The sequence below is a fragment of the Trachurus japonicus genome, chromosome 15 (genome assembly GCF_045865225.1).
Source record: "Trachurus japonicus isolate A0001 chromosome 15, Traja_1.0".
In the NCBI taxonomy this organism is placed as follows: domain Eukaryota; kingdom Metazoa; phylum Chordata; class Actinopteri; order Carangiformes; family Carangidae; genus Trachurus; species Trachurus japonicus.
This window is the reverse complement of record NC_140921.1, coordinates 19847281-19868154: the sequence shown is the minus strand read 5'-3', so window position 1 is coordinate 19868154 and position 20874 is coordinate 19847281. Positions and strand designations below refer to the sequence as shown.

General features: G+C 39.6%; 1 protein-coding gene across 6 annotated transcripts in view; it reads right to left on the bottom strand.

Moving 5' to 3' along the window:
- LOC146973609 (uncharacterized) overlaps positions 1 to 19923 on the bottom strand; it is a 100732-nt gene extending 80809 nt beyond the window's left edge. For all 6 annotated transcript variants that reach the window (XR_015037765.1, XM_085800307.1, XM_085800308.1 and 3 more), the window contains exons 1-10: positions 19781 to 19923; positions 16849 to 16972; positions 16067 to 16141; positions 15888 to 15987; positions 9747 to 9870; positions 9387 to 9662; positions 8653 to 8733; positions 7833 to 7952; positions 7065 to 7118; positions 1401 to 1445 (exon numbers count right to left, since the gene is read on the bottom strand). Coding sequence is in view for 5 of the 6 variants with exons in the window: in XM_085800307.1 (XP_085656433.1) it covers positions 1401 to 1445; positions 7065 to 7118; positions 7833 to 7952; positions 8653 to 8733; positions 9387 to 9662; positions 9747 to 9870; positions 15888 to 15987; positions 16067 to 16141; positions 16849 to 16936 (963 nt within the window). In the remaining variant the exon portion in view is untranslated. The remainder of the gene's footprint in view (positions 1 to 1400; positions 1446 to 7064; positions 7119 to 7832; positions 7953 to 8652; positions 8734 to 9386; positions 9663 to 9746; positions 9871 to 15887; positions 15988 to 16066; positions 16142 to 16848; positions 16973 to 19780) is intronic.
- Between the last annotated feature and the right edge of the window lie 951 nt (positions 19924 to 20874).

Here is a 20874-nt window from a genome sequence, read left to right as displayed (position 1 = left end):
ATTTGTGTACGTAGTTGTATGTCCAATCAAATGGTGCTGTAGGCACAACACTAGAAAAGCCAAAGAGGTGCATTTAAAAAATATTGATATTAGTTGCAGGTTAAAAAATAATGAATATTGCATGTAATAACTGGCAAGGCAAGGCAAATAGCCCATTTTAACAAACAGTTTGTCTAAAAGGGTTATAGTGTCATAACAACATCCTCTGCCCTTAAAACCCTTAACAGGGAAAAAACATGACAATCCTCAGGGTGAGCAACAAAAGAGGGATCCCTAACCCATGATGTTGTAACACCAGCAAAGATGTTGGTGTGGTCATGGCGGATCAATAATGATAGGAAATTGTGAAATAATTAGCTACACCATAACAGCCTTTGAAGAATCCAAAATTAGGTGGTTCATTTTATGAAAAACTTTGTGCAGCTTAATTTTCCCCTTTTTTCTGTTATCTCCATTTCACATCTTAACACTCTCACTGTATCTTAACAATTTAAAAACTCCTTTTCTCCGTCTTTCTATCGTATATCCCACTCCCCCATTTCCATTTCTCAACTATTTTTTCTTGCTGTGTTAATCTCAGCTGCTATGATTGGATGAGTAGCATCATGTGACCAGTGCTACAAAGGCTAGAAAAACTGCAGCAATTAAAATAGAAACACTTAGTCAAAATCTAATAATCCTCAATAATTCATAGGTTACAGCAGGTCCAGATCCCGACACTGTTCTTTCAGGAACTGGTCCACAGTCCATCTGTCAGTGACCTCGGGTGTAGACAGTTACGTATGTTAACTCAAATATCCATAAAGTTATGCAAGTCATTTGTTTGTCACCCAACAGCGAAGAGCTTCACCAAGAGGGCATAACCGAGACACTTTGGTTCACACGAATCTCATCCTCGTCTACGCCGACAGCCAGACTATCCAGCAGAAGTTGCTGTTGCAGTGACAAAGACATGATCCCTCTCTGGCTTCCCACCCAGGAGGACTGCCAACTGGGCCCACGGACGGGCCTATAGTCAGCTAGAAGCACCTCTTGCTTGGGAATAAACTTGGGCACCCGCTTGTGGGTTTAATTTGATTCTTAGATTATTTTCTTGCCCGTGATGCTTTGAAGGGGTCAACACAAAGCCAAGCCACTGATTCAAACCAATGATGTTAAAAAATCAACTTGAGGCCAGTGACAGATTCTATAAATCACTAAACAAAAAGAGCCACCCGTGAGTCTCTGATCTGGAAACCATGTAGTCAAAGAAACTTAGTTTGAAGCTAAAATTAAATCAGTTTAAAAGGAACATAAAAACTGAATTTCCGACTGACTTAATGCCAATCACAGCTTTAAAAAGTAAAGCACCGCAAAGGGAATATTAGATTTTTCACTTTTTTCATTAGTGAGCAGCCCACCTTATGTCCTGGATTTCCATGAGGCCCGGCGTCCCCTGTGTCCCCCTGTGGCAGAAACAACACAAAGAACAGTTAGTGAAAGGTCTCTCGTTCACACATTAGTAAATAGCTTTATGAAGGCTTGTCATATCATCAGAGATCGTGCTCCAACAGCTGTTCCGTCAGTTCTTGCTGACATAGTAGCTCAGCAGCTGCAGAACAGGATAGTGTTTCCTAACAACTGGAGAGCACGAATTTGAACCTTGTTAAGGTTCATTGTATCATTTTAATGATTGTATTCTTTTAGAAAAAGAGGACAGGAGAGGGCAAGAGAGGAATAAAAGCTTGATTGTCTTGTGTAATTTTACAGGGGAAGGAAAACGAATGGGAGCAGAATGTTAAGGGAGAGAGAAGATGAAGGTAGATAGTTATTCAACAAATTAAGCCAATGCAGAACTTGCTGCGAGCTAAGAATCTAATTAAACATGATGCCCATTCATGGTCACATCTTCATTACAAACCCTGTTTGTTAGAACTCAATAGGCCTGTGGAAGAACAAGACACATGTGACCAAACCTAATAACCAAGATGCCATCTCTGCATTGTGGATTATCAACCCATTATTCCACCCATTATTCTAGACAATCTGCCTAGTCTACCTTTTAAAAAATACTTAGTGCCTGATTATAAAAAAAAATATATATATATACTGTCCTCTAGTTAAAAAAATGTGCCCATAGGTCGTTTGTTCAGCAGCTTATTTTGACCCATAGTTACGTTTTTTTTACGGTGACATCTAGTGGCTGCATTAGTTATGACAGCAGATGGAGAAGTGCGGTGACGTAATTTGAAGAGTTCGAATCTCCACATTAGGATGAGGTTGGAATGATGGGATGGGCCAATCAGACCCAGGACATCCATGTAGGAGAGTGGGCCATGTTTATGTGGGAGTGTACCAGAATCCTAATCTGTTTCTACCCCTAACCAGGCAGGCTAACAAGGTACCAGGTAGTTTTTGTGCCTAAATCTAATGAAGCCATGACTGCTATTGTAGTAAAGGCAATGATAGTTATGCTACAGACACTGTTTAGTATGGTAACCATGACACTGTAGGTGCAGTATTTCAGGAAACACTTCCATGGGTCATATAAGAGAATGTGATTGTTTAGGTTGGAGGACTTGTTGGAAAAAAAACACAGTTCTTTGCAAATTGAGTCATTTTCTAGATATTAAGCATATGGCATCATGTAATACTTTCCATGGACTCAGCAGTTTGGTGCATTTGTATGAGACAATAGAAATTCACAGCTGCTGATGTCATGCGTTATAATCAGATAAACTTCCCATAAAATGCATCTAGTGAAGGACACATATTTCACAGTTCAGTCACCTTTCATTTAAATTGACTATTCAACCACTGCCACAAAACCCCCTAAATAGAAAAGGCACATTTTAACACTGAAGCATACAGTACAATAGCAACAATGGAAGTTTTTAACAGCCAATTACATTTCAGTGTCAATCCAATAATAAACTGTGCTAAATAAAATATCTGGCATTATTCACTTTGGAGGTGTGATAGGTATAAATTGAATTAGAGGGTCCTAATTGAAAACACAATAAGCGCAGGAGAGTTGTAAATGGTCCAAAAATAAATTATTGGTTTATTGTAAATTGGGAAGAAGTTTTTAATTTCACCATTATGCCTGTGTGTTTTTTTTCCTTAGCATGTACATGCAGGAGCTGTATATCTAGTAATACCCGGATTTATGTGCAAGGCCATAGAAAATGGATATCCTTTCAAGTAAGCTGCATTCTTATAACCCACTACTTATCTGTTTAATTTCCTGAGGGATTCTGGATTAATCATAGCAGTTTAATCCCTTTGCAGTACATTAGAATCCTCCATCAAACTCTCACTGCAATGCAGGATATTACTTTCTGTTGGAGTAACACAGCCAAAGTAATCCCCCCACACTTTCCCAAGAATTGCACTGTGTAGGTCACGATGATTGGCCTGCACTTCCCATTATGGGCGTTTAAAATGCTCTAAATTGCCCAGATGTCTTTGATTAATCTCTACAAAGTCAAGCTAAATTGTTAATAAGTAGACTATGTCTATTTTATTTATTTTTCTAAAACAAAATGAGATTCACATGTTATCTTATTGACAGGATTTGCTATGACTTCGTTACTCCACTCTTAATGTATTTTAATGTAAAACTAAATGAGTCCAACACTGTTTAATAGTCACTGGAACTCCCCTGGAAATTTAGGGATCAATACGAATTAAATATGCTTTAACAGAGGTGCACTGCCACCATAATTTACCAGACAGATTAATGTGAAACAAGGTCAGAGTGAATAAGAGAAGGGAAATTACTACATATTATCGTGTCAACGCATGACGTTTTCTGATATACTGCACAGATGTTTGAAAATAAACTGCTTTTCTCTAGGGGTTTTTCCTCACAATTGCTAAAAACGTTACCCCTCATCAGTGACATTTTTTGTCTTCAAGTATCTGCTGCTCATGGATGATAATTTTGTTCTCGTTTTTTCACCTCATTTCACTTCCCAAACATTTCAGCCAATGTCAGTGAATGGCACACTGCACATTCTGCTTGACGTCATGTCATTTGCAGCCGTGCCTGCATTACTAAATCAAACACCTTTACCAGGTTTCCATGCCTTTCCTTGGTTAACCGAGATTATTTGTTTATTGGTAAAATAACGCGCGAGCATCAAACAAAGCAAGTGCAGTGTGTGTGGATTTAGTAAATTTAATTATCTCAAAGTGCCATGGTCTAATTACTGAAGTGGCACTTGAGCTGCTGTGGTTGTAAAGTTTTCGCTCATCATTTTAACAAATGCCTCCCAGTCAACACTTAGCCTTAGTATGTTTTTTCCTTTGCACATGGAAACTGCCTTAACCTTGCATGCAAGGTCAAATTGTTTTTGTGCTCTGCATTCTCAGCAGCAGTTCATTATGCTATACATCTAATGGGGAGTGAAGGAGATGAACAGGTGGACTGTCGTTGGAAATAGAGGCTGAAATGAAGACAACAGAGACACAAGGTGAGGAAGACAATAAAATAAATGCCAAGAACAGAGGAAGTTGCTCGCATTGTGTTAATGATGTCTTAATGTTATAGTGAAGAATGTTGGAGAAAACAGCAGGAGAACCCAAAAACAGCCTCCAACCTCCTTTAAATAACTGCATAGTATAGTTTAAGTATAGATCAGTGAGTCACACCATATGACATCAGGTACCTAAATCGGCTTTTCACAGAAACATCTCAATTTAAATGTGTGTCATCTTGTGCCAGTTTAGCACCATGGAGGGCTCAGTCTTGAGGGTGTAGTCCCTGATCATGTTTTTCCTTAACTTCATTGATTTAGTGTTCAAGCCTATAATAGGATTTGTTATGAATTTTGTTGTTCAGTAAGCAAACAAATGGTGCCAAGTATTGATTTGCTGAAATTAGATTTCAGGTGTTAACAGCACAAGCCACCGATTCAAAGCACAAGACATGGCCTGCAGAAATAATAGGAAAAATGGAACGGCCTGTGCCCCTGAAGAGTGTGTTTAAATCACTCCTGAGCACTGAGTATTGTAACAGCTCTGTAATATAGTGCTAAGTACACTGTAAACATGCTTTTTTTGTACATAGATGGTCACTGCAGATAAAAGATGTGTAATAAGAGTCTCTTTGGATGTCCTCTCAGGCTTCCGCTCAACAATTACTGGGGAGATATATGGCCACTTACAAAAACATAAGACATTGAAAACATGTCAGTATGTCTGCTGTGCACGATAGCCCTTTGTGAAATGTGATGATGCATTCTTACTTAATGAATATAGTCATATCAATTAGCAACCAGTAATCAATCACCACCTACATATTCAAAGCCCGCCCACACACACACACACACACACACACACACACAGAGGTACAGCTTCAGAGTTTATCCCTGCTAGGTCAATTAAGAATGGTGGCCCTGAAGGCATCATTTTGACTGATAACAGTCCAAGTTTGGGTCCAACCTATCACCCATTGTTTCATCCTCCGTCTCTCTTGCTCTTGCCATCATTTAGTTAATCAGCTGATTAATTTAGGCAACAACAAAAAAACTTAAAAAGAAGAAAATTGTTAAATCTGCTTACACAGTTGTTCTGACACATTTGTTAAAGGAATTTAATTTCAAAAGTCACCAGTGACCAATAGGTCCCAGTCAGGGCCATCACTTTTTAGTGTCCCCTAGAAACACTAGGGGACACGGGTTTGCATTTGCAGTGAATGTGTTGTCACATGGATGAAGAGACTTTGCAGAACATTTATGTATTTGCTTGTGTTTTCTCAAGTTGCAGCGTGTTAAGCTCTAAGGGCCACCGCAATTAATATTCATTACAGGCCAATTCTAACTCATTTAAAAAGCTGCCACTGTTGCTGTTTACTCAGTCTATCTAGACTGGTGCAGAAAGTGCATGGTTGTCACTTGACCACACAAGTAGTAAAACAGCAGAAAAGAAAAAAGATTTAAAACTTTAAAGCTCCAAATGTTACATTACAAAATATCTCTATGAGCAAAATGATACAAGATGCTGAGAACAGTCACCGAAAATGTCAAGGTAATCTTTAATATGAGGACCAGCAGTACCAGTTTGGTGCCTTTTATAGGATTAACAGCATAAAACACGATGCCACCTTTAACGACAAAAACAACTAACAGTGCAAACAGTTTGAAAAAAGAGATAATAAATGTTGTTTTGTGACTTTCAGGAATGAGTGGTTTTCCAGACACAAAGGTTCAACAGTTATCCAGCATCTCTTAATCCCACTGTCACATCATGGTAATTAGGTCACTGACCCCAAAAGCCATCTGGCCTTATCAGGCATACAGTACCACCACCTGTTCATCCCGATGAATTCCATTCATAGTCGAACACATTCTCTGTTGGCTCTGTTTTTAACCTTGTACAGAGAAGCTAGAAACGGGCTGAGTACTCTAAGTGATCTGTCAAGGGGAAAATAACATGTTTCTGTCTGGGGATTTGATGGTTTCTTTATGTTTTTGTTGTCTTTCAAACCAACACGACACCCTCTATTTCACTGACTTGGACTTGTGCTGTTTACAATTCCATCTGTCTATTGAGCTGTCATGGAGAAAGGATCTAGTGATTGGGAAAATGTATGCCTTCCCACTCCTCAGGAGTTTTGGGAGAAAATTCCCCTTGTGAGGGTAATTGTACGGTATCATCTATGAAGGACCTTGACGGCCGGCAGAACTAAAAATTTTGTTGGACGCTCAAAACACAGACATTTGCTTGCTGAGAGTGAAATGCATTTCTCCTTCTCTGAGGATGAATTTATAACAAGGTATAAATTTGTCCCACAGGGATTTGAGCTCTTTCTTGACATTCAGACTTTGAAACTGTCCTTGAAAACCAGCAGTGCGACAGAACAAAAAGAACAAAAGTGTAGTTATTTATGAGAAGGGACAAGAACATTGGTCCAGTGATAATACTCCTCATGATTAAATGAATATTCTGCATTGTGTCTGATGTTGTGAATTGTGGATGTTGAACATGATGTTGTCCACCTACATAAATAGACTGCCTCTGCCAATAAATACCACACAAAACAGGTGCATATATCAACTTCATAAAAATGTTGTCTTTACCTTGTCTCCTTTATCCCCTTTCTGTCCAACTACCCCTGGATGTCCTTCATCTCCCTGTGCACAATATAAATTAGCTGGATTAAAACATTTCAGACACATTTATGTCACCGCCATAAATTTAGAGTTAATTAAGTAGAATGAGAAACAGTGCCTCGTCCAAAACTGTTAATTATCAGTGAAGCAAAATGTACATTTACTCAAGAAATCAAGATTTACAGAGCCAACTGTTACCTCGTAATCTTTAAATATTGTGTTTGTTTTGATACCTCAAATCTATTTCTGCACACCGTAATTAACTGAATTTGTACGTTGATTTAAGGTTGAAAAGTTGATTCTCTTTGTAACTTTACAGGCAAAACATAAAAATCATAAAAGAGGACGGGGGTGTGGAATTGGACACCACCTTGGAGCTGGACCATCTGCTTCCTTCAGAGAGGAGCTTGAAGCTTGCAGGTGTCAATTTGCATTTTAATCTAACATTATTTTTTTCAGTTTAAAGAATCATTTTTTGTATTTTCACACACAGGGTGAAGATTTACCATGTTTGAGCTGTTTGGGAGAATCATACTTGTGTTTTCTAATAGATGATGGCTATGCTACCATTGGTTAGCTTCCAAGAAAAATACTATTTGGTATAAATGCCCCTTAACTGGCTGTTTAGTGCCTGTAAAGGATAGAGTACATGTGGTGTAAATCAGCCCTGTTTCAGTTACAATAGACATTACACTTAGTCAATTAGAGGCCGTTGTTGGGTGGAATTGATTGTACCTTCTCAGCTGGACAGTGACATCTGTCAATTGATGGCGAGAGCGGCTGAGACAGCATCTGGGGGAGCTGCTCTGTAACCAGGGGAGGGGAAGTCCCATTAAAGGTCTTCTGGGCTTCACACTGGATCAATACAGAAATTTCACCATTTAGACACCTTCTTTTGTCATGGTTGCTACATCAGGGGGGAAAAAAAGTCCAAAATCCACAGTAATGCAGCACATTTAAACTCAGGTAACCAAGATTTTAGAAACTATATATTTACAGTATGCCATGCTGCAAATAACACCCTGCTGTTCAGTGATACAACAGTGGTAAATCCCTCTCAAGGTGGTGACAATTCCCATGGAGTAACTTTACACTGACATGACAGCATGCGTATAAGGACATGTCAGGGTAAGGGGTCAAAGGTCGTCCCTCCATTTGGAAACTCTCTTCCATTAGCCCTTATTGATCATACAGTGATGGAAGATCTCTATTATTACGTTTCTATCTGGGGATACATACTCCGTGTGCATGACAAACAACAACCTTGTTGTAGTTTCGCTGTGCGATCGCACTATATTGGTTTAAATACAGTCTGTCACTGCAGAACACCAGGACATTTGGTGAATGTACTGACACAGGTGACCTACTGTACTGTATTTTTACACAACAGTTTTGTGTCACAGAATTAGAAGGAAAACATGTCATCTATCCTCTAATTTGTTTTCTTAGTTATCCATGATGAATTACATACATTATACATTTTTACTGCTCATTATTTGTCATTTGTTGACAAAGAATCTCACATTAATGCCACACTGAGACATCACAGCTCTACCTTTGGTTCCAGTAGCTCACAGCAATTTTCCATCTCTGCCATGTAAGGGTCACAGTAGATGAGAATCTGTCTCAGCTCGATCTGTGGAGAAGAGCGCTCATTAAGGGACCACTCCAGCATCATCCAATAGCTTCATCGTCACATCGTGTTGCTCTTTGCGCAGACAAAGGTCTGCTCTTCACTGGCTAAGACGGCACAATTTATTCAATTGTCAGCTCTTCTAGTTTGAGGTTGTCCAAACACTGTCATTCTCTTTGCCTCCAGAGCAATTCAAACACATCACATCTAAATCTAAAATATATACTGTATCAAAAGCAGATTTCTGCACGAGTTACTGCTACTTCAGACTAGAACTTGAACCCTGTAATTTTCTCTGATGCACTGACTTACATCTTCGCAAATCATGTGGAATCAGCTGTTAACACCACTAAAGCCCCGTACTACTCTGTGGCATTGGGAGGCATAGCTGACCTCCTGTTTTTGTTTTTTTTAGCACTTTGAGGCACCTCTAAGAAGAAGAGTGTGTAACACACATGTCACAATGGGGGATTCACACAGATTAAGAAAATATGCTCTTCAAACATGTTTAAAATGCCATTTGAAAGCAGCGGGAATACATTCTGATCATAGCTGGAGAAGAGTGACAAAACTACTGGATCAAAAACTGTTAAATCCTCAACTGACATTTAAGCGCATGACAAAGTATGTTTGGATGAAGTTATTGTTGGACGTACGTCTACAGGCCGTCCATCTTCCACCCGTGTAGTGATGAGAGTGCGCCCGCTGAGGCCAATGGCGTCCTTCTCACCGGTCAGTCTCCTTTCTATTAGCTTGCAGTCCATATAAATGGAGACTATGTTACTCTGCACAGAAATGCCCAGCTTGTGCCACTGCCGATCAAAGAGGGTGTGAAGGTCACGGCTCTTAAACGTGTAGCTGAGTGTGTTCTTAAGCAGCCCTTGAGAGGAAAACTCCACCACCCTCTTGCCACCATCAACCACAACAGATACCTGAGGAACAAAGGGGTGTTTAAAAGACACATCTATAAGTATTTTTATATACATACATGACATGAAACATACAGTGGGGCCCACCTGACTGGTTCCAGACTGGTCGAATATCTGGAAAAGATACCAGCGGTCTTTTTTTGTTGTTCTTCTTAGCCGGAAGATGGTGACAAGCGAGAATTCACTTGATAGCCCATTTGGAAATATGAATCTAAACAAACACAATGTGACACAGTCAGGTTTTCACAGAATATAGATATTTCATCCATCATTAAAAGATCATAAAAAATGAAAGATGATAGTGTCAACTGTCATTCCCCAATATTGGAAGTAAACTCTTTTAAATCTTTCAGTGGCTGAACAACGAAACAGCCAATCAACTTCAATGATCAATAAACATTTCAATATCCTCCAGCTGCGGAGACGTTCACATAAATAAACCTGACGAACTTGATTCCATTTAGCTTGATGAATTTTATACTGGCTTCCCTGTCATTCAGATAATGAAAACGTAGAGAAATTGATCTAAACTCCCAGACGCCAATCTTTTACCTCACTGAGATACTATGTGCTACAGTTAAAGGGTTACAGATGCCGCCTAGTGCAGTGCAGCTGTAGGTTTATGTGAATGACCTCGGCCGCTCTGTAAAGTCAAACAACAATTCTGTGCTCATGGCTAAAAATGTATTTCAGCAGGAGCAAAATATGCGAGGAAAATAGGGAATACATAGGGGAAAACAACATCATATTTCAAGTCACACCCCCTCAAATGAATTACAGCTTATTCACAAGCTCATCTCTCAGCCCACACCTGCTCTACCTTACTAATTTTATACAGTACATTGCATTAAAAAAAACACAAACACTGTACCCTTCAAATATATTCCCACCCTGGCCCTTACCCCCGACTCAGATTAACAGTCAAAAGTGGAAGAGCATAAACATAATAAATCAAGATCAGCAAAAATAATAATAATGCAACGATAAGGTCATTGAGAAGGCAGAGCACAGCCGTGGGGGAGGGAGGGAGAGAGTTTCTTTGGACAGGTTGGAAATTAGTTTTCACTCCAATATATCATCCCCTATTCTCTCAGAGCTTCATAGCCTCTTTGGTTGTGTTCCTCGAATTCTTTGAGATTTTGGTGTAAACGGTACATGACTAAAATGATAAATACACTAAGTTAGAGGTCCCCAAAAATCAAATGCTTCTGTGAGAGGCAGAGGCACCGGGAAGGTTATTTGTTGCCCGAGGGCTAAAGGAATATTTCAGCTGCAATTCAATATGAAAAGTGGCATGGCAATTTATAAAAATTAGGATTTATAAAATAAATTCAAGATTGGATATTTTTATGCTGCACGTACAACAGCTGCTTGTAGCTAATGTATTACGTATTATTATTATTAGGGACATGGAATACATAATAGATGTTAAAAAAAAGAAAGAAAGAAAAAGAGAAGAAGACCTACACTGCAGTACACTGCAACTTATGGGAGACAATATATTAAAGCAGGTGTAATAGAACTGATATAATCTGCAGAATGCCCTGCAGGGTTGTTTTCTCTTAGGGCTCTGAAGTTCACACGCTTCTTTACAAAGTCCCCAACTAAGTCTGCTCTTATTTCAAAACACGGCCTGTCGGCACACTTGATCTCTGAGGGCCCGGCGGGTTAAAGTTCTTGACCTTGTGTTGACTGTCATCTATGTCTAAACGACTAAACTTGGACCTCCAAGTAGGTTGGCTCGAATGAGGGTTGTTTTCTGAATCCTTTGCAAAAGAAATAACACCACTATGCATGTCTCAGTAAGTAAGCCTGAGTGAAGGAAAGGGTCAGCGTTCATTTTCCCAGCTCCTTTGCTCATACGCCAAAGAAAATATTGCAACATACAGTGAGTGCCTGTGCCAACCCTGCCTCTTCTGAGTTTCCATTTATGTACAACTAATTTACATTGGCAAATATATTCTGGAAGCAACATAGCTGCCTCCTGGATTACAATCAGTGACATGTTTTGCTCCAATGTAAGCCACATGCCCTTTGTATACTACTTTCATATACATGCCTGTGAAGCAGTGGAGTGTCATTCAGTGAAATTACACTAACAGCCAAGAGCTCGCATGCTACTGTATATGCAGCAGCCAAACAACATCTCCTTGAGTAAAATGTATTTTAGCAGTTTCTTGTGCATATGTTCTTTATATTATAGTGCACACCCATAACAATAATCAGGACAAGTGCAAAAGATCACCGAGTAACACCAGTGCTGCCAAAACAGTTACCATCAGAAGCAATTCTTTCATTTTTATGGGGAACGACAATGTGCTGTCTGGAAACTCTCACCAGTCTTGGAACACGTCTTTGACCATGCATATTTGCTTGGCTGAAGCTACCTCCTTGTATAATCAGAGACAATGGTTTGACAAGAGTGTCACAGCAACACTACCGGTCTGGTAGAGAATCTCTCGGAAGCGGCTTTAGTGTTCTGGCTCTTAAGAAATCCTATCCAGGGGGGTTGTTTTAAATGAGTCAGGGGAATCAGATTGCCAAACAATCAAACATCAGACCGTTAGCCTAGTTGGCTCAAATCCCTATCACCGACACTCAATCCTCCGTCAGATCAAAGAGAGCTCAGCCATGTCGGTTTCTACGCTAAATGCATCATTCATGCTAGCAGGGACTATAACTTCCTCTCAGCGTGAGCCTTCTTTCCTGTTTAAATGTGGAGGTGTCGTTCTTGCCAGGATGATAGAGGACTGTCACTGATCCAGCCAAATCAAACACATCCGCCGCAAGTGTATTTCACCAGTGAAGAGATTTTATGCAAATGAGTGTGAATGTGTGTAGCTGAGGCTGTGTGAGACTGCTTTGTTATCATCATTTCAGTGTAAATAAGCGTACCACTACACACATACCTAATGGGGAGATAACACTGCAGCGGTAGCAACAGGCAGCCAGTAACAAACATTTCCACAAAAAAAACGTGTGATCGGCTCACCGTGACCACATGCTGTAAAAACTGTCACCTCTGCTCAACGTGGAATTGTTTCAACGCAACGTGCAATTGTTTAAATTTTTGAAAATGACAAGAACACTTTGTTGTCATGTTGTGACACCGGTTAAACAGAAAATCAGAAAACTTTTATAAACTGTATTTTCCAGAAACTATTTAGTTGCGTACTGTATTCCTTAGAAAAGAGTAAGTCAGCTGCACAGTATTGATCGCAGTAACCCCATATGATTAATTAGCTGACACGACGGTCACAAACCACTGAAACCACAGATTGCTTAACAAACACAAACCCTGGTGATTTGATACACTGGCTCTCAGCCTCACTGTCAATATCGCATATATCCACAGCATCTATACTTGATATTAAATTGCTATTTAGTGGCTGTGGCTCAGCTGACTGTCCACTAATCGGACGGTTGGTGGTTTGATTCCCGGCTCATCCGGTCCACATCTTGAAATGTCTTTGGACAAGAAACTGAACCTTGAAATTGCCAATCCTGATGTAACACTGGTGTGTGCTTGTATGTGTGATTGAAAACAGAGTGCACAACTATGTGAATGTGTACAGGTCAATAAAACCTATTTACATGTAGTATAAAGAGCTTTGAGTGGCTGATGAGACTATAGAAAACTGCTGTATTAGTTCTTCTCTAGTCTTCCAAACACAGCCTATTTACCACCCCATTCAACATTTTAATTGTTACCAGCTGCTTTGATGAGTGAGTATTCAAATCGCACAAACCACATTGTGAGCCATTATTGTTGCAAGTGTTAATCCCGTTCCCATTTCAGGACAAGCAATGCCTATTACACTAAAGAGAAAATTATTCAGACAATAGGTTATGTAATTTTGTGCTGAGCTTCCTTCTGACAACACAATTTGATTTGTCTAAATCTTTGAAGCTGGAAAAGAACAAACAGAGCTGAGAATTTTCAAGGCACAGACGTCTACAGTGAATACTGAGGTACAAAGATGTGTGTGAATTCTATCTTTTTTCACTTGATGTTGTGCTATGCTTAAAAATAAAACGGTAACATCAGTCACAAAAAAACAAAAACAAAACTACAGTATACAATGTGGCTTCTTGTTACTTTGATGTAAATAGCATGGAAAAAAGAAAACAATGACTTTCTTTTGCTCAGCATTCAAAGAGAGAAAGGCAACCCCAGCAAACTTCTGAGGGTTTGAATTATAACTCTGTGCGAAGGTATGTAAGGTGACAAGTTAAAGTCACATTGTGTTAAATCAGTGGTTCTCAACCTTTTTTGGCTTGTGACCCCATTTTGACATCACAAATTTCTGGCGACCCCGCAATCACGTGCAGTCACATGATCATGGCTGTCAATCAAGGTGTGCAGGCTCAGATATTTTTATATGCTGCATTTTATTTGAACTCGATTTATATTCGAGAAAGTGAAAGTATAGAATACAGTTGTTTAAGATTGTGTGTGGTGTTTTTAATCATAATTTTAAAAAGAGTAATAATTAGTTTTTATCGGTAATTTATTTTTTTAACTAGGAATTTCAGGCGACCCCATTTGAATTCTAGGCGACCCCCACGTGGGGCCTCAACCCTAAGGTTGAAAAACACTGTGTAAAATGTACCTATGTATCAAGGTTATAATAGATATTATGTAAATACAATTGAGGTTAATATAAGACGTAAAGAGAACAAGGCCAAACATATACGTTGCTAATGACAAACTACATCACCTGTGAGCTGTAATACCATATGGAAGCACGTCATAGGTACAGTTGCGCTTTATAGGGCAATTTGTCACCTCACACAAATGCTCCATGAGTGTGTCAGCTCTGATCTATGTATCATAATGTGTATTGTGCCAAGAAGCTGGCAGAACATTAGCCAGGTCTGGAGAGTGGAGCATCTTCCGCTGCATATCCTGCAAGTAAAGTGAGCAATGTTTTACTGGCTGTGGCAGGGGGCAGAGGGGCCTCCTGCTTCGTGCAATTGCCCTCGCTTTCGCTCCTCAGCTGACATGCAGTATCACCTGTCAAAGTACTTAGATAATTGGATATGAGAGGGATCGCAGTCTTGCCACTATAACCAATTACACTGTCAGCAGTGTCATTGAGAACCAGCATCTTCTTGCACTAAGGGCCCAGACTGTGGGAAGGGCTGAACTAAATGTATTTTCGGCCGGCTGACTGGACCGGGAGGGAGATCACAAATCACCTGGCTCAAAGATTCTTTCACCTAGCCAAAGAGTGCAGCAGTAAATGTTTACAGTCGCTCGTCATATAAAAATACTAAAAATATCCTCCCCTCCCTGAAGAATGACAAAGTGTTCTCTTTCACACTTACAACCTAAGGACACGAAACAATGAACGTCTCAAAATACATTTTTTAAAATCTGAAACATGGCGGCAAAGCCAGGTTTGGCAGCGACTGCGGCTCCATATGTTTCGCTGGTCATTGTTAATACATCTGATGGGATTGAATGTAAAAGTGCAAGAGGCCTCAATGATTACATCACATTAAAATTCAAACTTTATCATCGTCAGGGTGAAGTCACACAGTAGACCTTCCAGCTGACCAGGGGAATAAAGATCATCAGTAATTAGGACCTTGTGTGTCTTATATGTAGTAATTTTAATATTCCTCTGCTCAGATTCCTTTTTTCATTCCTCTATGTCCCACTTTTTGCCCTTAGGAGATTTCTAGAATAAATGCAATATATATTAATTCTGTTCGACAGCTCACCTCACAACTTGTCCTTATTAGCTGAGGCAAATGGAACTATTGCTCTGAGCAGTGTATATCTGGATTAGCTCAAGTCAACCTTTCTTAAGTCCAGCTATGACGCCATGCTATTTTCTTCTTTGAATATAACTGGATCTCCAGGAAACCTGGCTTAAACATGATGTGATATTTACTCTATTTGTAAGAAATAACCAACACTGTATTCTGAGTGCATTAACAAGAAAAATAGTAAAAATTTTATTGAGGTGTTTATGAAGTGACAGCATCTTATAGCTTGTTGATATTGTGCAACAGTTTCATAGCAACGGCAAGGGAGGGGTTGAAATGAAGCAGCATACAGGAAGATTATTTACTGAGTCATAGCTCACATGTAGACTGTCCGTCTGAGTTAGACATTCTCAGACATCATACAGAACCAGAGAGCAAAATTTGAACCCAAATGATGCAGGTAATAAACAGAAAAAATGGGGGCTAATAATAAATGTGCAGACTACTCACTTTGTCGGCTTGATAAGTGGACTGTTTCCTAAACGAAATGATGGCAGGGCTTCTGTGATTGTTCCCTTTCGCAGAAGAAACTTTTCGGTGAGATCAAATCCTGTTCACAAGGGTTACAATGTGTCATTAGATTGGCACAGAGAATGTATTTACAAGTCAAGTGTGCGGTAACGGTATACCTGTGATTTCCAGAGGACGATCTAAAACGTCCGAAAACCTGCGATCCTCTACACTCAGAGAGGGACATGGGCCATCTAGGGGAAAGACATGGAGAGGCTGTTAGTGCTGGGTGCAGAATAGATGGTCATTTATATTTTGTACCAGTTGTGATATAGAGAAGAGGATGATCCATTGGATCGTGAATTCCTTTCCACAGTGCATTTTCTTTGACTTTAGAAACAAAACCTCCATGGGAGAAACTCCTATCAGAGTGGAATCTCAATTCACACCTTTCTTCTTTTGTTTGCCTTTTATCTTTAAAACTTTTGTTTGAAAAAAAAAGAGTGACAGTTATAATTTAGAGGCAAGCAAAGATTTGTTTTAACCAAAATTTTAAAAAGGCACTATAATATTATAACAAGTCTGAAGTGTTGGTTTAAAACTGTAAAATTCTCTGTTCAGAAATATTAACTGGATAAATATAAACACAATAGTGGCATTACAAAGTGTGTTTTACAATTGCAAATAAATTGTATGGCATAAATGTCACATTGTTAGCTATATATGAGAAACAAATGTCAAATATTAAAACGTAACGGTTTAAAGTGTTATATGCTTAACAAGGATACAGATGCCACTTCTGAGATGTAATAAATAAGTATCTACAGAGCATTAATGAGACATATTTCTTTTTTATGAATAATGCTTGGTGATTAAAGAGGAAATCAATACTGGTATTTCTTATGCTAATATATATCGATGCTGCAAAAGACAAGAGGCTGAGGACAACAAGCTCACGTACCTGTTTGTTCACCCAGTGCCATTCCAAGAGTGCAAGGAATGGAATTTACAGTCCACAGGAAAGCAGCCCATCTTAGCAGACAGGTCATGGTTCTGACACTACAGAAACCAGTCCACTTCAAAACCTGCAGGGCAAGTAGAGTGTTTGTTTTATTTTGCAATTCACAGTTAAATTCAGTCTTAATATTTGCTGTGGTAGTGGCACAAACACATGCCTTATAGATTTTGATGAAACTGTTTTCTGCTTGAAAATGTCAACAAAAGCTGAAGCAATGGACAGCAGACACGAGTAAACAATGTGATTCAAGTGGATCTTATTATCTGTTGTGCTGGGTATAGAAATTCCAACTTGGGCCTAAATTGGATTCATTCAAAATCTACAAAAAAAAAAAACATGGTGTCTGACTGTCTGTGTGGATGTACTGTACTGTAGATAAAGTGCCTTCATATCTGGCTGTAATCATACCTCAGTTTTAACAACATGAACTAAATTTGCAATACGTGCAGCTTGTATTATTCTGAATTATACCTGTAAATCACACCAGAGTTTCCCGTTTAACAACCCCTCTCACATGCCCACTCACAGGCCCCTACAGCCTCCTTTTGTATTTATGTAAAGTCACTCAACGTTGAGAATGCACCTCTGAGTCCTTCAATCATGAGTTTCACTAACACCTGCTACACAATGATGAATGGCAGCGTCCATACTGCAGCTAAATCATTATACTCTAAGCTCTGTTTATGTTTAAATTTAAGTTGTTAACTAGCAAGCCAAGCCGCCTCTTGTTCTCCATAGACAGTTTATAATTCATTAAGTCTGTATGTCATCACCACAAATTAGCTGTGGGGCTGAGGCGATCGCTCTGCGTAGAATATGGTCTGTAACAACGAGGTTAAGACAACGCAATGTGGAATATCAGTATGTCTGACACCGATCTTTATGCACTCTGCTAATTTGTCGAAATGACACAACAAATTAGCAACTTTAAGCAGTCTCCATTTGTCACTATGAGGTTAACAGTGTCTATATGGGAAGTTCTGGGTCTTCATGTATTGCTTAGCCTTGTTCATTGTCACAATGCCAAAGTCTCCATCTTTTGTTTCCAAAGTGGGCTACTCTATTAACACTCTGTTGTGTTTTGATGTGTAAGCTGTCAGCAGTGTCTTAGTCAAGGACGTCTCATGCAAAACTCTAGTTACAAGTGAGTCTCTTAAACCATTCGGCTGTGCTGCCAAAACCAAATCTTCTGCATTAATCTCATGCCATTGCAAAGAAGGCAAGAATTTTTTCAGGGCAGCCTCCTCTGACGGTCTGCTTTAAAGTACAGTCAATAAAGTACAGTACAACTATTCTGACTCCAATCCAATGCTTTCAGTGACCTTTGGATTACCCTGCCTGCATATTTTGCTTACCTCTGAAGTGAATACAAAGAATACAGCTTCAGGTGGCTGTTCTTCAAGGACTTTCAAAAACTTAAAAAATAAATAAGAAGTAAAAAGGAGAAGGATAAACTGCCAACCCAACAAACAGCTTAGAACTATGTAGAAATACTTAAAACATGTAATACATAAGTAAATTAATTTGTGTTGGTGAACATTAACAGTAAATTAACATGTTTGTTAACCCCAATAGAAAATACAGAGTTAAGTCATAACTTATCATGAATAACCTACTTTTTTGAGCCTATAAGAAGCTGCAATCCCAGTCCAGAGACTGTATAATCCTCTATGTGTGCAATCACCTACAACTGTATTTCCACTGGGGGGAAACAACAGAGCTAAGCACCAAGCCTGACCTCCAATGACAATAATATACAGCCATAACACACCATCAAGTTCATGAATATGCACACAATCATACAAATTGTGACAGATAATACTTTTAGTTTTTAGATACTCCCCTTCTTTAACTGCTGCTGTCTTATCCAACATAATGTTTGCCTCAGAGATTAATTTCCCTCTTGGAAGCACCTCTCCCACTGGATCATAAAGTTTTGCATGCAGGCCTGCGGTATCATGACTTGGAGATGAAGTGACCATGCTACTTACAGCTACAACCATGCATGGGCTGTAGACAAGTAGCACTACAGAGGTATCACATTCCTTGTCTGTGTGAAGGAGGGGGGGGTAACAGTATTCCCGTCATTTCTGCACATGCATGCAATACAGCTCAAATGCCGAACCCTGCTGTCACAGTTATTCTGCACCTTCACGCAGCTCATTGATGATTCAGTAGGATTTAGATAGTTACTTTAAACTCCCATGTTCATTTCCACTCATTTAGTTTGGCTGACAGCAACGCTGCTGCACCATCTGCTCTAAACCTGCATCGATTTCATTCCCTCGTGTATTTATTTTCCAATAGACTGGTATCACACACATCTGACCGCTTACACACAGAGAGAGGTGCAGACACAAAGCTAAACCTCGGACACTTGGAGTTAACATAGACTCTCCCGGTCTCTCCATCAATCATTCAGCCACTTAACTTCTCTCTGAACACTTTGCAATATTCAAAGAAGCGTGTTTTCTCTGCGCGACCGCTGATTGGCTGGATGGTTTTTATATATTTTTTTCTTCTTCAAATAATTACAAGCTGTAGCGGTTCATATTCTCTCAGTCTCTCGCACATTTCGCACTTTGCTACTACCAAGTGATGCAATACGGTCCGTGTTTACTGCTGCAGAGCGTTCACAAATCAGAAATAACCTGTTCATAACTCGTGCGTCCCGACAAGTTAGGAAGATCAAGCCGTGCGTAAAAACAAAAATAACACTTCGGGTGCCAAGCGACACAACATGCAATGATGTGCGTTATAAATGGGATTTCCAGTGGCATTTTTTAGTTAACACGCTGATATTTGTATACAGCAGCTTTTAAAAAATATATAAAAAATATATATTGTGGAATGAATTTGATGTATAAGTACTTACAGTTGCTGGGAAAGTTTCCTCTAAGACAAAAACAAACAGAAAGCGGCGAGAAAAGCATAATCCATGTGTGATAACGATCAGTCCGATTCCGGATTCCAGGACTTGGAAATAAAAGTCACAGTGGGATCGCCTGCTAGATCGCGGTCCTTATTAGTTGCACAGAGTGGCCCTCCCACTCTGTCATTATTACTGAAATGCTCTGTCAGAGACTTGAGCAAACAAGAGGAGCACACACTGAAAGCTTTCATATTAGGGGAAATAAATGCCCGAGTGGAGTTCAAACAAACTCTCTTATTTAACAGAGCCAGGTGCGGGAATTAAACACGTTTTTGATGTATTATCATCCCATCAACTGTTGTGAATGGAGGGCCTAATGCACACTGCTTTGCTCCCCTCTAAAGTGGTTTAATGTGGTTTATATGCAGAAACTGTCAGGTCAAACAGAAAAGTAAATATCCAAACAATATAAAAGTCTTAACACATATTCACCTCAGTACAATGCTTACATGTCTATTCATCACATAATACACTAAAGCAAACACTAAAGCAAAAGAAATGACACATGTGGTAGGAGAAGAATAGGCTATAGATGACCCATCATAATGAGGTGACAGCTTTAAGCAGTAAAGGCAGACCTTGTGCAACAGAAGCACGCTCCATGCTCATACTATTTTAGTCAGAACACGCAAATGCCATGTGGCAATACTATACTGCTATATGGAAAGCAACAACTTGTACAACCACATGTACACTGTACTCTGTGTGAGTGTCAGGCGCCCAGTAGCAGCAGTAACAGTGTCCTGTCCCACTGGCTGTTAGTTCCTCCTTCAGTCCACTGAGGGTCTCTCCTGTTGAATATGTGCCTTGATTGTGTTTCACTTCTTTTACTGTGTAAGGTGTTTGTGAAACTAAATGAAGGTTAAACCGCAGGTACTTTGTCCACTTGAGTTGGTTGTTGAAACAGCACACCAACAGTTCAAGACACCCGGTCCATAGGAACAGGTGTTCAGGCTCCACACACAGAAGTGTTTAGACAGATGATTTCAATGCCCCCTTCCCACCCAAGCCCTTCAGGACACACACAAAGGCAAACT